The sequence below is a fragment of the Anolis carolinensis genome, chromosome 5 (genome assembly GCF_035594765.1).
Source record: "Anolis carolinensis isolate JA03-04 chromosome 5, rAnoCar3.1.pri, whole genome shotgun sequence".
NCBI classification, from domain to species: domain Eukaryota; kingdom Metazoa; phylum Chordata; class Lepidosauria; order Squamata; family Dactyloidae; genus Anolis; species Anolis carolinensis.
Window position 1 is genome coordinate 57,103,214 of NC_085845.1, and position 18,362 is coordinate 57,121,575.

Below are 18,362 nucleotides of genomic sequence, written 5' to 3' on the forward strand. Positions count from 1 at the left end.
CAGATATAACAGTGAAATAATATATAGATTATTTTAAATAAAAATAAGTTTTATTCCCCTCTTTCCTTTAGAGTAAGCAAACTTCAGTTAAGAAAATGACCTTAATTGTTTGGTCTTTCTAATTCACAAATTAGAGTACGGACAAATACAGCAACTCACATTCCATACAAAACTTTTCAAAGACAGATTATGTCATTGAAAAATCAGGCCATTGCACTGTGTCTTTGAAATTGTCCCACACTGTATGTTTCCAGTGTTTTAACTGCTTCAAAAGAAAAGAACACAGGGAAATAATTTTATTTCCTTTGTGTTACCAAGCTTTGCAAATTCAGCCTGGGTTTTGTTAAAGTTGTATGCAGTTGCTCCAATTGTATTTGAAGCAAGACTTGAAGCAAAAATGAAGTGACTGAGTGAAGATAGAACAAATTGTGACCTCTGGGATATCCTCCAAAATTCTATAAGAGGAAATACTAGAAACGATCAACACCTTCAGCTGTTAGAAAGGTGAATATAATTCCATTTCCTGACAAACGTAACAGACTTATAAAATCACTTAAAAGCTTTCATCTCCTTCTAAATCCAGATAAGAAATCATCCCGCTGGAAAAGCAATCTCAGAGAAGAACAAATTATTCCGGAAAAAAATGGTTTTCAGGAATGCTCGTTTTGAGACTTCGTTTGATCTGACATTACTAGCAAAATAAAACCATTAAAACCATTACATTCCAACTCTAGGATGGAGAGTAGAATAGAAATTATTTTGCTCTCAAAGACAAATGATGCCTAGTTGCTAAAAGGAGGCATGTTGCATTGTATATTGATACCCTGAATATCTCAGAATAGATGACAGGAGACCCAACCACTATCTGACCTTCTAGGACAGTGGTTCTTAACCTGTGTGTCCCCAGGTGTTTTGGTCTACAACTCCCAGAAATCCCAGCCAGTTTACCTGCTGTTAGGATTTCTGGGAGTTGAAGGCCAAAACATCTGGGGACCCACAGGTTGAGAACCACTGGTCTAGGGCAAGTTCTCAGGTTACCCTAAATTTTTGTACATTTTATTGGTTTGAATGTTTTAATGTGTTTTAACCTCATGTTTATGCATTTTCATGTATTTGTTTTACCCATATTTACCCGAGTCTAATGTATCATCAAATCCAATGAAACCTCAATTTTCAAAACTCGGAAACCAAACAAAGTATTTGCTGGAGAATATAATGCACAGCAGCTAAAAATTGCACTTTGTAATTTGGCCAAAAAGTGTGCATTACAGTTGCTGCATGCTTAGAGTTCCTTCTTTAAAAACATAGATTTCTCACATAATTTGGTATAACCTATATGTCTTCGTTCACCAAATCTAAAACATGATAAATATCATGTGATTCTTCTGATAAATAGTTTCTGCTTGTAACTGAGCACTAGAACAAAAAGCAACAAAAACTTTGCCATGATAGCTTTCAGTGTTTTAGCAATACAAAAATTCATCTCAGTCTAAGGCACAAATAAGAAAATAACTCTTTTACAAATGTAATAATAAAATGTTATTGTATAAGCAATTTAATTTTATATGTCCCATCACTATTCTTTGTTGGCAATAATATTTTAAATTACAAAAAGGTATTGCTAGAATAATTGCCCCATTATCTTAATAAAATTATGTGTTTAATGTAAGAATTACAAAGGCCATAAAAGTGCTAATTAAAACAATAGAATTTCCTATTATAGAATTATCAAGCAGAAAATGAGATATAAGGCAGTTAGAATACAAAGGAATAAGAAATCGTTAATTACTATTATAGTCCAGGTTTTGATAATCAAAGTAATAAAAGCTGGAAGTGGAGTGCTATGGATTGCTATAATTTAAAAAGAGTCATAAAGTAAATATATTAAAAAGTATCTATCTCCTCTGTAATTGCCTAAATACATACACTTTTTGGGCATGATTAAAAAATCTATAAAAATTGTGTAAGGAAATTGTTGATCCCTGGGAAGCTAAACAAATAAATTGTACATAGTTCAATAACACTGAAGTTCTTGCAAATCACTTTATGGTATAATCGGACTGACCGCACAAAAACTAGTACTGTATTTATATATTTATTTATTACAGTCGATGACCAGCAACAGTACTGTATTTTAAATCTCGAAGTGGAACAGAGATGAATTCTACATACATAAGCAATGTTCAAAAGTTACCTTGTTAGCCATAGAAAAATAAGTTATTCTCCATTTATTCCTGGTGAGACATATAGGTGCTAATCATAATTTCACATTTACATTGCAATATGCCTCAATTATCTTATATAAAACAAGGAGGTTTTATATAAATCATGTTAATATGAAAATGTTTACAAGCACCTCCTTCGTGAAAACACATACAGAGGTTTAGATTCATACATGCATGGTTGGTGACAAGGCTTCAATGTATCCCACATCCCCAGCCCATAGAAGCACATTTGCTTCCCAACATGTTAATCAGCCTTAAGAAATCTGTTAGATCACGTGTAAGGTGTGTGGGACGAATTGGTCCGCCATGCCATTTTATGTGGCCTGGGAGGCTTTCAATGCCAGGGCAGCGTAGTTACATTTATACAATCCTACAATTACAAATGGACCTTTGTAGGCAATCAGTTTTTGCTTCCCATAGGTAAACACATCTAGGTTTTGTGTATATGTTTCAACATTCTGAAAACAACATATTAACTATGTTTGTAATGCGGGGACTATCTGTAGAGTGAGGACTTTTGTTCCTAAAAATAACAGGAGCTTTCTTAGTGCAACACACCAAGCTAGAGGGGCCTTAAGAGATCTTCTTTTGATATGAAAAAGACATTATCTCACACTGTAAAAACTTAAATGTTACATGGCCATAGTATTGAAAACATTCTACTTGTGGGGAAAAAGTTGTAGAAACAGGGGATCAGTTCTAGAGACAAATTTCTGATACCCAACATCATGGGTTATGGATCTCTCTTATGATATCTATGAGAAAAATTCATTGGAATGGGGGATTATTTAATGTTAAGCTTTCTTCCACTATTCAGCTAATTATCAGCTATTCACATATAACAATTTCTTTTAAAATGACAAGTAGACTGCAGTTAATTGCAAAGGTTAATGTAGCATAAGGCTGTGGAATAGGTTGGGCACATTTTTACAAGTAATTCTACCATAATTAAAGCTGTCACATTTATTGAACAAAGCTGAACAGTCATCGAAAGTACAGAGACAAGTTTGATATGATCTTTCGCATGTTTCTTTACTCTTTGTCAAATATTCTGAAAAGAAAAACACTATAAAGGTTAGCAATTATAAAAGAAGATTTAACAAACTTAGCAAAGCTATTACTAAGCATCTTTAATAGTTATTAGTGCTTTACAAAAATCCATAGACAAAACTTCAAGGTAGTTGTATCACTAGAGGAATTTGGGGGTATATGGCGCAAGTCTACAAAAACTACATTGAGATCTGGAGAGATAAAGAGTTTTGCTATAAGTTTCCAATACGTACTGAATAGCTGAAAATATTTTAGCTTTTATTTATAACATTCCTATTTTTTCCTAATGCTCTTGACATTTTCAGATCTTTGATTTAGGAAATATAGGTTGCTTCTTGTTGAAACGATGCTACTCTTAATCAAATGCCCTGCCTCATGCACGGAGGAGGAGTTGTTTAAAGCTACGGACAATGCAATTGCTGTTGCCCACTTTTGGTCTAAAACTATTTAGCTGTTTGTGATTCCTTTATTTTATCATTTTTAAACTTATTTATTATGCAATGCTTTTGACACAAAATAAATCAATCAATTATACCGTTACTAAGTTTTAGCATAAGCCTGCAAATACCAATTCAGGCATATACACACAAAAAGTGAACACAAATGTCACCTCAGACATTCTCTCCACTCCATCCAAATGTTCTACATCATTGCCAAAAGACACCAGTATGATGCTTCTACCTCCAAATTTTTATTTACTACAGAATAAGGAATTTTATCCTGGAACCACATGCTTCAAAAAAAGGCCAGAGGTGTTGGACAATCAAATTCAAATAAATGATTGTCATCATATTTCACAGGGGATGAACACAAATACTAAGAGAAAAGACGAAGACAGATCCAAGGCCAGTTGTTAGGTCAGGTAGAAAATTCTCATTTCCGTTTCAATTTCTAAAGTAAGGTCTGGAAGCAGAGCACGGACCCAAGTCATTCCTATAAACCTCTGTTTCAATAATTCTGGGCAGGAAAACAGAGAAACACATTTCTAGAAGGCTCAATTCTCAATTTCAAAACAAGCCACACTTTCTTGTTTTTTCCCCATGAAATCTGATGTGTGTGTCATAGGGGGTCAGGAAGTTTGGTAAATGTGGCAGGTGCAGGTTCAGCCCATGAGGTTCTACATCTGCACAATTCTGTCTTAAGTAGAAAGTAGACTCTATGCCCACTTTAAGATTTATAGTTACAGAACAAGGATGTGTGGTTACCACTGGAGTATACTTGCAGATAACTTACTAATAGTTAAGAAAACAAAACAAAACATCATTTCTAACTAAAGTGATAGTCCTTTTTTGATTCTTTATGTCAGGAGAGGACCAGCCTGAAAGTAGACTTGAACAATAAAACCAAAACTACAGGAAATCCTAACTAGAGATTCCATCTCAATTTTCACCCTTAGACTTGTATATTCATATTTGAGTTTTTGCAACAAGTCAGGTGGTTGGGTGATGACGAACAGAGTTTTTAATGAAGTTATACAAGACCACTGAAGTGATTCTACATTTCCAAACAATTGCAAAACAAAGGGTTCTTATTATTGCTAAAACAACAAATGATGATTACTCACAACATTTTCCACATGGAACAAGCTTAAGTCATTGAAGAATGAGCAACTAAATGCTCTAGAGTAATTTAAAGTAAAAAAGTATCAGTACTTACCTCGCTTATCATTTCTGCCTGCACTTGTGGATTTATCAGAAGAGCAAGGACAACGTCCTTCACACTTTACTGAGATCTGTTTTCCTGAGACACAGGCTTGATATTCTAGTTTGCACTGCAATAGAAAGAAAACGTCAATCTTGTATTTCAACGTATATTCTAAAAAACATATTGGTAATGTGTTTTGAGGGATATGGGGGTCAGCTATTCCTCAGCTTAATTCTAAAGTTTGCAAAAAATGGGAAAACATGTTTTAATGTAGTAAAGTCATGCTTTGAACATATCATGGGGATAAAACCTTTCATTTATTAGAAACCAGAGACTAGTAAATAAGGGATTTTTCAGTCTACAGCTAAAAATATGTATGGCTGACTCCAATTACATTATTATTGTTGTAACTTATTACTGGGGAGTTGGTTGCCTGCAAGGGAGCCTTGCACAAAATAAAGAACTGCTATACCACACTGGATTGCATTCCCTTTTTGTTTTTGGTGTGAGTATTCCACACCACTTACTAGAAGATTTTACTATTGTTAGAGATAATGGCCCTCTACTTCGCATATTTATAGCACTGGTTGCCAGGCAAAGCATGTTTTCCCAACCTCTTGAGAATTAACCCACCATCTTGACTAAACAACTCTCCATGTTGCGAGATACAGGGCAAAGGTAGATAGCAGCAGTGTATATGTCTTCCCTTAGTGACACCGACAAAATGTACTTCTGACCTTAAGCACCACTAGGCATGGTTTTTTAAAATGTGAGAAAACTTTACCTTCCTTACAATACAACAATTTTTACAGTTTATCTATTAAGTAGTTCTCCATTGGTCCCACATAGGAGGCACTAGGAAATTCAGTGTGATAACCAGCCTTACCACCTCATCATATGGGCAAAATTATCCATCCTATGCTGCTTTCACCCCTCTTCAGGAAAGGAGCCTGGCGGCTCCCATCCCACGAAGTAGATTTACTTCTGGCAGGATGGAGAGGAACCAATGTATGCCACTGCAGCAGCAACACGGGAGGGTTTCCATGTTGCATAGGGATCAATGGGGGGAAGCTGGGCAGTGGCTGCTTCCCCCATGGGATGAGGTAAGGGGATAGCTGGGCAATGTGGGGCGTGATGGGTTCTCGTCACAACTGCCACCCTGCTGAATTTGCCACAATCTGTAGTGAAGCCACAACTTAATGTGATGAGGTCCTTTACACAAAGGACACAAGCTCACCATAGTCTATGTTTCCCACCAATCCTCTATATATCACATCAATTGCCATTTATTGAGTTCCTGTTTCCAAGATCCAGAGATTCATGAAGTAACTATGTAAAGGAAGTGACTTCTAGGTCCACCCTCAATAAAAACAGTTTCACTTTTTCTTAGCATAGCACATAACCCAAAACACACAAAAACATCTAAACAAGCCTCTAAAAAGTTCAGCCAATCAACCTCAACACAAAGTGCCAGCTCTCTTCTACCAATGCCATACAAAAAATCTCTCTCCATTTATTCTAGCCTTAGGTGCATTCTAGGATCAGTAGTATTCTACCAAAAGTTATAGTAATTGGCACTGTTCTGAGTTCAAATTGTTGTTTTATATACTAGTGGTTTTATTTTGTATTTTATTTTATGTGTTGTTTTAGGCACCTTGTGCCATATGTAAGCTGCCCCGAGTCCCTTTGTGGAGATGGAGGCGGGGTACAAAATAAAGTTATTGTTATTGATACTGGCTAATCCAGAGACATTATAAAACCAAAATTTTCATCCCAAAATTGCTAATGTAGATTTTCCAAATGGTGCTGGGGAGACAGAAATAACCTTTCCCATGTAGGAAGGAGGGGGAAGATGGAAACCAGTCATTAAGCAAAAGATCACTAGCGTTTCTATATAATACAACCCATTTATATATTTTGTGGAACATAGACTATCCATTTATTTATTTATTTACTGTGCTTATACCCCACCCTTCTCACCCCCGAAGGAGGACTCAGGGTGGCTTAAACACTACGGCAATAATTCAATGCCAGATTCAGACAATAACAATAGCAATAAAACACAATATTATAAAACTATAAAACATATGCATATCAATTATAAATAATCTTTCAGATGATTAAAAAATATCAAAGGTCTAGCACCAGCTGAGCTTTATAAACATTACACCAACTACGTTCACCATTCTTATACATTCTTAATTGTGCCACAAGCAGATCATGTTGAGAAATGTGTTTCTAGAAGACTGCTACTGGGTTGATAAGCAGGCTCATTTTGAGTCCAGTCTCTAGGAAGGGCTTTTTTGTGCTTTGCTCTGAAAAAATGAGCATGGTTGTAATTCTTTCAGAGGTGCATGTCGTTCTCTTTGCAACTGGTCTCAGCTCCAATGGTATTCATAAGATGACTAGAACAAACCTGGCCATTGCAACCGCCACCCACCTGGAGGCTACTGTTCTCACAGGGAGTGACACTGCTTTCAGCATTCTCAACTGAAAAGAGCTTTCTTCTCAATGAGGGAGTTCAGGTTTTATTGAGACTGGCCAGATAATTCATCCCTTTTGAAATGTTCAGCTAAGATTTTTTTTAAACGTTAAAGTCTACCAGCAGAGACAAAGCAGTCTGGCAAGATGCATTTCTTTTTGCAGCTTGCACCACTATTTCTCTGCCAATGGGTAATGAATGATTGAGATCCATACCAGTAGTTGAATTAAGCTGAGAAACCCATTTCCTACTGTGATCTGTCCATGGAGATGGAACAATGATGCCTTTAGTAAAGAACTTGCCAGTGGCTTTTTGTCTTTTGTCTTCCATTTCTTGATCTATTCTGGATTGACGCAAATGCAGTGCTTTGTGATATTCTCATCCTTCTCACTTTTTTGTTTTAATGAATCATTTCTTTAAAATTGATTCTGGTACTGGATTGCTGTGAGTTTTCTGGGCTGTATGGCCATGTTCCAGAAGCATTCCCTCCTGACGTTTCACCCACATCTGTGGCAGGCATCCTCAGAGGTTGTGAGATACATTGGAAACTAAGCAAGGGAGGTTTATACAGAGTCCCCTCACTTATCACGGGGGTTAGGTTCCAAGACGATCTGCAATAAGTGAAAATATGCAAAGTAGGGATGCTATATATTTATACATTATTTTAGTAGTTATACACTATTTTAAGTTTTTATCAACCAATCGTGTGACAATAAATCACTTCCTTTTCATTCCTTTTCTCTCCCTTCAGCTTCTCCGTCCTCCCTTCCTAAGGCTGTAAATTGTATTTTTTATGATTTATAATATTCTTTTAGAGTTTATTGAAAATCCGCAAAATAGCAAATCCGCAAAAAGTGAACCGCGAAGTAGTGAGGGAACACTGTATATCTGTGTAAGGTCCAGGGTGGAAGAAAGAACTCTTGTCTGTTGGAGACAAGTGTGGATTGCCTGAATTAGCATTGAGAAGCCTTGCAGCTTCAAGGTCTGGCTGATTCCTGCCTGGGGCAATCCTTTGATGGAGGTGTTAGCAGGCCCTGAGTGTTTCATGTCTGGAATTCTCCTTTTTTCAGAGCATTATTCTTTATTTGCTGTCTGATTTTAGAGTTCTTTTAATACTGGTAGCCAGATTTTGTTCATTTTCATGGTTTCCTCCTTTCTGTTGAAATTGTCCACATGTTTGAGGATTTCAATGGCTTCTCTTTGTAGTCTGACATAGTGGTTGTTAGATTCTGGTACTATAAAGAATGCATTATAATATAATTTCTTTTTGATGCAATATCTCTTCTTAAGCAACTCCACTGATTGCATTGCTAATTCAGCAAGTTCAATTTACTCAATTATCCAAGGCTGAAATATTTATAAAGTTGTAAGTGAACTAAAATATCACATAAAGGGCATGCTCATTAGTATTTAATTGTCGGAAAATGCAAAACATACATACATAATCAGGAATATTACTACATCTTGCTTCAAAAATATAGCTTTTTACTTGGACTAAAAGTTAGAGCATATTCATATATGTATTTCTAGGGGTTTTTTCCCCTTTATTTTGCACTGCTTCTCTCTATCATTTGTTAAATACTGATAAGATGAACATCTCCACAGATAAAATAAAGATGTGCTTAAGGGGCATATGCATCTAGAGCAATGGCTCTCAACCTGTGGGTCTCCAGATGTTTTGGCCTTCAACTCCCAGAAATCCTCACAGCTGGTAAATTGGTTGAGATTTCTGGGAGTTGAAGGCCAAAACACCTGGGGACACACAGGTTGAGAACCACTGTTCTAGAAAATATATTCAGAACTTGCACATGAAAGTCTGTCTTTGGTTATTAGTTAGTACATCAGGCAGATATCACAAATTCTTGATGTACTTTCCAAAGCAATCCTGAATACTTTTTGAAGAAGTTTCAGTAGCTATTTACACTTTTAAAATCCCAGTAAAATAAATAGAAGTACTTCCAGTAAAGGTGTGGGTGGGAAGGGGTGTTGATGTTTGGAGATCAGAATGACTTTGGGTCATATCTTGAAGGATCATATCCACTTTCACCATGCCCCAATTTTAAATTTTCCTTTTGAAAAATGGAAATTCCCTCTATGCCACCTAGCAGTCAAGAGTAATTTTATTATGTTTTCCGGCTCCCTGAACTGTTTTTGGCCCTGGAGAGCAGTCAACATTCTGTTTTGTTTCTTTAATGCCTTGCAACAACACTTGTAAAGAATAAAGTATGATAGGTTATCTAGTAGAATCGCTCAGAACATTTTCTAGAAAAACAACTGAGGACTCGTCAACATGGGCTCACATTCCCTGTGCAGTTTGTTCCGACTGTCTTCATGACATTATGTCACTTCCAGTGCTTATCATGGAGTAAATCAGGTTAAGCCAGTTTAGTACCTCATTTAAAAAAAGAGCATACTCAAGAGTTTGGCTGAAATTCCAGAGCAATCCCATGGTTTCAACAAGTATGGAAAGCAGGACCAGGTCCACTATGGAGCAGCCTGCAGACCACATGGGCCACAGCTGCTCAACTGAAGGGGAAGAATTGGTCTCATGTCATCACTGTTGCTGCTGACAGAAGCCCACATAGCTCCTAGACATTGCAGGTGCCTTGTGTTGACATCAGCAGAGGTGCCTGCATGACCATGAAGAAGGAGGGGAATGGTTCAATTTTTCTCCATGGTCGCATGGATAGTGAGGTGATGAGTCAGCAGAGTTGAAGTAGTCTCAGCCTGGCTGACTTAGCTGGACTCCATCTCACCATGAGTTGGGGATGGAGTGTGTGGCTGCCTCCTGTGTAGATAACTGTGCACACTCTGATTCACATACATACATGGACTGTATTTCATTTCAATGGAAAACTTCCTGAAAGTGAAACGGAATTCCAAAACCAACTATAAATGTTTGTTGGAATAATAATCATTAGCAATTTATCTGACATAAAGACAAACCACGTAAAGGCAACTTAAACTGCACAGTATGAGGTGCCTGAAAAAAAAATCTGTTCTTATAATACCTTTTCAGATGGCATCATGTTACCAAAAAATGGTTAGTATTTTTTAAAAAAGGGGGGAGTATAAGTAGGTTTTTAATAAAAATGCAGAATGTTAGTTTTGTTAACACTCTGAACCTTATGCTTAATGCCACTTTATACACAAAAAAGATAGAATGGATTGCTCATGCAAAAAGAAAATGAATAGCATGTTCTATTGGAATCATATAGCCATATGTATTTACAAAGTAATATCCAACAGACTCTCACTTAATTCCTCAGAGATGCTAGCCTAAGTAAAAATGAATGGAAAGATAGTTTTACATGCTGCCTGGAATTCTAAAACCTAAAGACTCTAAGTGTGGTACGGGATCAGAAATATTTTTTTTTACCTAGTGCCATATCTGCTTCAGTAATAAGTGGATGAAATTAAGGTTTACTTATGTGCTTCATCAGGTGGTGAAAAATGTTTACTTGCTAATGAGATCACAAGAGTAGGAGCCTAGGATTTCAACATTTGCTACGAGATGAAGCAAAGTAGTTTTACACATAGTACTTATACTCTTGGAAAAATCCTTCTTAAAATTCACTGATTATACAATATTTTCATTAAAAATCTCTATGGATTTAGAAGGTGTATGAGAGCATGATATGGAAATTTCAAAATAATCTGCACCAGAACATTTATATTTCTCTAGTACCTTATTCTATAAGACTGTTGCAGTTTATTGACATGTGTTCAAACATGTACTACACAATTTGCAGAAGTTATACTTTCTTGGGCTTGCAATGTGCATTGTAAGCCAAAGAACTAGCTACATCTTACAGCACTGCCAAAGTCTTACTGAAGCTTGACAGGGCAATTAAAATAAGCTTTGCCTAGAGTGAACAAAATATTTATCTTGTATGTCAATTTTAAGACTGATTACCCCTTAAAATAAAGTTGATTTTTAGAAACCAGGATTATATATTTTGAATGACTTCTGAAGGTCTACATTTTTGCTATGTTAGGAAAAGGAGCAATAGAGGGCAAGACATAAATATTTAAACAAAGTTTTTTTTTTGTTTTTTTAAAACTGACACTTCTTGTATTTTTTAAATACATAATCATATTTCATTACGTTTTTAGACTTTAAAATTTATTCCTAAAACACTTTTTTAATGTATTTAAAATCAAATCATTTAAAGGTTTGACCCATTGTGATCTGTTCACACACATGCTGTAAAGCACTAAAATTGATTTGGTTGGATGTAAGTTCCAAGAGTTGCTGGCACTCTAGGAAACAAAAACATCCAGAACTCAGAGAAAGGGGTCTTAATGTCACTTCATGCACTTTCAAATTGAAAAGAAAATATGTCACATTACACATTGCCTGCCGCGCTTGTTGCCTCTTGCCTGCCTCAGTGTCTGCCTTGCAGCCTGCTTATTCGTTAACCTCAGGTCTCCTCCCCAGATCGAAAGAGAGAGAGACCTCTCAGAATCAGTGGTATCTTAAGCCCTTAGATTAGAGGGCGGAACAAGCAGGGAAAGAGGGAATATTTTTAAGGAGATTTTAATTATAGAAAAAAAAAAACCTAAAATTCGGGGGATGACCCAAACCTTGCAAGAGTTGGAAGGCTAAAAGTGGTAGATATGCCCTCCATGTGTGGTGATCTTCACCCTTCTAGTCCTAAAAATGAGCAGAAGAGGAGTTTGGGCAGCCCGCCCATTGCCGCCAATGGGATGAATGCATTTGTATATTCGGATGGTGAAACGAAAGAGCTCATTCGGATGGGTGCCGGTTTTGGAAGCAGTGGACAGACATGGAAACAGGGGCCATACAAATGGAACAAGCAGAACCAGGTAGCGATTTTATACAAACGCATAAGACTAGAAGCCACACTTCCATAGTAACTTTGCTCATCTCTGGAAGCACTAATGTAGAAGTATCTGAACAGATCTTAATATTGCCCATAAAACTGACACAGATTTCTTTTAAAAAATGGCTAGCAAGCTATTCTTTGGATTGTTTTGTAAAACCAAACAATATAAACAAGTGAGCTAGTAAGGATACTCCTTTAGTACAAAATAGGATAATAGGATATTTAAAAAGATATTATCCTTTGATGTCCACATATAAGTGAAAAACAATTTTCTGAATTATCATTGTACAATTGGATTTAATTTCTTCTAGAAGGATGAAAAAAGGAAAGCTTCCTTTTAAGCTCTAGCTACTAGATATTTTAAATGGGATTAACTGGCACTAGGATTTTATATATGAATATTTACTTAAGGACCACCTGAATTTTACAGATTTTATGGAAATTATAATCGTTTATATATTTGTTTGCCAAGGTAAATGACAGAATGTTTGACAACAGAATTATATACTGTATACTTACAGCAGTGGTTGACAAATCTCATACGTCATTCTTACCTGAGAAGAATATGTGTGTCCATCTGATCCACAGACGGGATTGGTATAAACCACTGGACACTGCTTGCATTTTGATGAAAGAGGACCAACTCTCCACTGCTTATGGCCTAGTCCAGCCTCCTTCATACTGAAAGAGAGAAGAAAATAAGTATTTATGGTTAGCAATAATATATAGCTGACCTGGGAACTATATAAGGATGAACTAACTGTATTTATTACATTAACAATTGTAAGAATTAACAAAATGTCCAAAGAAATATTACACTATCTTTGTATGGCCTCATCTAAACAAATAATTTAAATTTGCTTCCACCATTACCAGCTATTATTACTTTTATTTAAATGGGGAAGACAACAACCTTCAGACTTTGTTAACAACCAGGACAAAGAGCATGAGAATTTTTACTATTTTTTACTTGCTTATTACAGTTCTACACTCAATCATCTCCAAATATTTTTTAAAATTCCCAGAAACAAACCTTAATTTTACAATTTTATATAATGGCCACCATTTTACTGTACTATTTATATAATGAGACCTAAGCATCAATGGATTTGGTATTCAGGATGATACTGGAAACAAACATAACAGATACCAAGGTTCCTCTGTAGCATCCAATAGATAGAGTAAACAAAATATTCACAAAACAAAGACAAATGCATAAGGGAATGCTAAGGCATTAACACCAACATTCTGATATCTGTTTAATGTAAAGTTCTTAATTATATAGCATGATTCCACCTCACCTCCTGACATGAATCAAGCTTAGGAATATTTCTGCTAGTGCTATCTGTAGCTTTTCTTGATTACTCGAGAATATAAACCATTTTGTTTATTATTTTGGACATCTAACACAGCGGGTTAAAGGATATTCCTGACAAAGGGCAGACTCTATTTAAATATAATAATTTGTTGCACAGAGTGGGTATTTCTGGGAGAAAATAAGCCAACATAATGGACAGCTGTTTCAAGATTTCAGAGAGCTAGAACTTCTGAAACTCAACTGCGAGAGATACAACCACAACTGTTGTTGTTATTCTATGCCTTCACACTGTTTCTGACTTATGCTGAACCAAAGGTGAACCTTTCATGGGATTTTCTTAACAAGATTTGTTCAAGAGGTCGGAGGGGAGGGGGGTGCCACTGCCTATCTCCGTAGCTGAGAGTGCGTGATTTACATCACCCGGTGTGTTTTCATGTTTGAGCAGGAATTCAAATTCACAGTCCAGTGCTCAAACCACTACGACACACTGGCTTCCACCACAGGAATAGGATATTACATGTTCCAACATTCTCACAAAGGGTCTAATGTCTGACGTTTCGCTGACCAAATTGCAAAGTACTGTATCCCATTCTATAATACTACATGGTAGTGGGCTCTATGGGGTCATTTCTAAATGGACATATACAGTCATAGCATATATAACAGGGTGCAATATATATCAAACATAAAAAGGAAAGTTGTTCTTGGCAGATGGCATATCATGAAAGAAGACGAAGTCAAGAAGACACAAAGTCAAGTGTGCACCAGAGAGATATATACACATTATGTTGAAAATGCAATTGTAAAATATCATCTAAGGAGCTAAATCCTCCATAACACAAAAGGCAATTTAAGGACTACAGAAATTGAAAATGACATTTTAAAGGTTAATTATGGAGAGCAATGATTTCCTTTCCTTAGTAGGTAGAAAATACAGAAGAATAAGATGAAGCAAAGGGAACCAGTGAAGAAATAATAATGTGCTTTCGTGAGATTAAATAAAAAATAGGCTTGAGCATATTTGACAGGATTTCTTGAACACATTTAAGAGAAAAAACAAAATGATTAAATAAGGGGCAATTCAATTAACTGTTCCTTTGGAATTCATGGAACATGCCTGAATTTAAGCCTTAAACTGGCAAATGACAAGCCTTATTTGATGGTACTACAGAGCTGAACTTGCCAATTTTTGAAAAAGTCTTGTTTGTAGTTGTCCCTTTCACAGCAGGGTAATTGGCAAAACTAACAATTAAATTATTTTTATCTCCATATGTTGAAAAGCTCCATTGGCTGATTTTTGAACAATAAATCTTGATTAAAGGAAAAGCGGTGGACTTATTTTTCTGGACAGCTGGCAAACTAGAAAAAAAAGTATTATTAACAAAGAAGGCTGAGAACATTGTAATTTCCAATCTTATAGACAAACAGAGAACTTTCCATAAGCAAGAAGTTGGCCACAGTAGGGACAAGTGATTTTTTTCAGAAGAATCTCCCCAATTTTGCAGATATTTCCATTTTCAGGACAGAAAGAAGTTGCTATCTGTGAAAATACACCAAACAGGCAAAATCAGCTTCTTAGGCCCAAAGCTTAGAGCGCTTAGCTCTTAAACAACTGGAATTGAATTTCTATGCATTCAGCCATTTTTCTTTCCTTTCTGAAAGGTTGCTCATTTTTAACATTTAGAGGACAGTCAAACACAGCATTTCTGAACGGCTGCACTAGTTTTGTTTATTTTTCAAGACTTTGTCAGACTTTGCAAATACATATTGTAGACAGAAATAATGTTTATGAGACCCTGGGTACAGAGAAATACAGGCAGTCTCCGAGTTACAAATGTTCAACTGAAAAATTACTCATACAGTAGAGTCTCACTTATCCAACATAAACGGGCCGGCAGAATGTTGGATAAGCGAACATGTTAGATAATAAGCAGGGATTAAGGAAAAGCCTATTAAACATCAAGTTAGATTATGATTTTACAAATGAAGCAACAAAACATCATGCTAGACAACAAATTTGACAGAAAAAGTAGTTCAATACGCAGTAATGCTATGTAGTAATTACTGTATTTACGAATTTAGCAGCAAAATATCACAATGTATTGAAAAACATTGACTACAAAATGCGTTGGATAATCCAGAACGTTGGATAAGTGAATGTTGGATAAGTGAGACTCTACTGTAGTTACAGACAGAGGTGAGACAACAGGAAGTGAGAAAAATCTAAACGGAAGAAGGGAAGTAAATTAACTCCTGAAAGAGTTTTCATGGGATAAAAGTGTCTCCAACTGAAGCTTTCTCACCAATCCTTGTTTCCACAACAAGCCAATTTTATCAAATTCAGTTATCACGGGGGCAAAAAGTAAGGTGAAATCTTCTGAACAGGGGCACAGACAGCAAAACAAATACCAAAAAGGGGAGGGGTGTTAACTCTTCCCTATGTAATCCAAAGCTAAAAGATATTTTTAGCTGGAGTTACATTTAAAAACTGCTCTGACTTACATACAAATTCAACTTATTGTTGAATGTGTATGTCTTTATTAGGTATATAAAATAGCTATCCTTCCTTCATTTCCTTCATTTCCTGTTCCTAAACTTGGCCCTCCCCTTCTCCCTCCTATTCTTCCCAAATGGATCTCTCTTTTCTTTTCCCAAATGAAACCACTTTCTTCCTCCTCCTCCTCCCCCCTTCCACCCAAAGGCATAAAAACTATGTGTTTTAAGATTAATATTCTTTATTAATATTAATAATTAAGATTAATATTCACCCTTCGGGTGAGAAGGGCAGGGTATAAATGCAAGAAATAAATAATAAATAAATAAATTTGTGGAAGAATATTGTTATATTGAGGAGGCAGGCCAGGTCGTGTGCACAGTAGCCCCATTTTTTCTATGTGCATTGCCCCTTTTCTTTCTATGCTCTTAAATGTCTCTTTCAAATTTGAGAGAAGTCTTTGGGTTGTAACATGATCATTTCTTTGGTAAATCTTTATTATTCATTTTATCATTTATACCTTGCTTCAACTTCATTTATACCTTCCTTCTCTCAGTGCAAGCATCTTAAAGTTCAAAATAAAATTCAGATATATCATTCACAATAGCAAATAGATAAATAACAAGGTTTCAAGTAGCATTAATTTTTTTAAAAAAATAGAAATATTGAAAACAACACATAAAGAACAAAGGTATACATTATAGAAATGGAATGTTGTGAATGACAGATCATCAGTTTTGAGATGCTACAGTTTTCTTATAGCATTTCTTTTTCAAGCTTTCCCTCCATTGTCTTAATTTATTCTGCTTTGGCACAAATATGGTATTTTTTCAGTTCCGCCATTGCTAAAGACATCATGGTTTGTGCTTTAGTACTGTTCTGACTTCTTTTCTAATGGCTGCATATATTTTAGTAGTTTTGTAGAAAAATACACATATTCATACAAAACTAGATGAAACAGTAACAAGTACTTGAAGCAATAATAGGCGGTGCTTGTTTCAATATTGAAAACTTTAAATATTAATATTACCCCAAACCTTTTTTCCAATTAAAATTCTTCCCTCACACTGTCAAATGTACTAACTTCAGCAGGAATAAAATGAAATAATTACATCCAAATTTTGGTTACATGATATAAAACAAAAAAGTTATATTTAGGACATGTTAAACTTATTACAAAAGGAGAAAAACAATTGTATAAACTGCCAAATGGGAGAAAACATTTGAAACTGCAGGGTGTAATCATACAATTAAAAGCCAGTTCTATGTATAAAATGCAAGCAATTGTAATTGTCTTTAAACACATTCATTCATGAATTTATAAATAACTTCCTCTCTCTTCCTGTGTACTGAATTATACACATAAGAAATATATTAATGGTTTCTGCATATATAAGCCCTCCTAGTTTTTACTTGTTGCTCTTCACTCATGAGATTTCTGTCTCTCCCTCTTTATGGAATATCTCTCTTCATTGAAATTGTCTAATTTGTTTTTCTTTACTAAAAGATGGCTCAGACTACTTTCTACAGGTGAGACAAACAGGAAAGAAGGAACTACCCATTAGAAAATGAAAATATCATCACTAATAATTGCTATATTGTATCAATATATAAAAATTATGGGGCAGCAGTGTTGACGAGGTACCAAAAGATGCAAAATAAAATGTAAAAACTCATCGCAATAGCACAGTAGCTTCTTCACTGGGTATATGATTCAGAAGTAATGGTTAATTCGATCAATTCTCATCTAAACAGAGACAATTAAATATCATCTACATATAGAGGCACAGTATCTGTAATTGATGTTGTGTGGGTCATCATATAGAAGCACATTATCTGTAATTGATGTTGGGTGGGTCATCGTGAGTGCATTTACATTTATGGGGAATCTGGGCCTGTGTAGAGCAGTTGAATTCAAGTTTCTAGATATATCAGAGTATGGGTGGTAATTCCAGGCCCTTTCCTTAAGTGCCTGTATCCAGCATCATTTCCTACTCAATCAGCCAACACAGTGGCAGGAGACAAGGCATCATAAATGTGCCAGGATGTCAGATTAGGTAGGTTTTGTGAATGCAAGAATGAAACTAGAAAGAAAACAGGTATGGTCTCTGTGCACTACATAAAAGGGAAGAATAGTAAGTTTACTGGAGAGTAGGTTTAGAAGGCACATTGTAACAACATTGACAAGAATACAGTTTTGCCAAAAAGAGGCATTAGCACGGTAATGTCTAATGTAATGTCGAATGAAGGTTGCTCCATGAAGGCACCTTTCAAAGGTCCAGGATCTGGATTCCATGGA

The 18,362-nt window shown here is 35.7% G+C and overlaps 1 protein-coding gene across 2 annotated transcripts in view; it reads right to left on the reverse strand.

Annotated features, from left to right (window-relative positions):
* Positions 1-18,362, reverse strand: part of spock3 (SPARC (osteonectin), cwcv and kazal like domains proteoglycan 3) — a 158,446-nt gene that overhangs the window by 30,629 nt on the left and 109,455 nt on the right. For both annotated transcript variants that reach the window (XM_062981360.1, XM_008118132.3), the window contains 2 exons: positions 12,806-12,932; positions 4,932-5,046 (listed from right to left, as the gene is read on the reverse strand). In XM_062981360.1, coding sequence (XP_062837430.1) covers positions 4,932-5,046; positions 12,806-12,932 — 242 coding nt within the window. The remainder of the gene's footprint in view (positions 1-4,931; positions 5,047-12,805; positions 12,933-18,362) is intronic.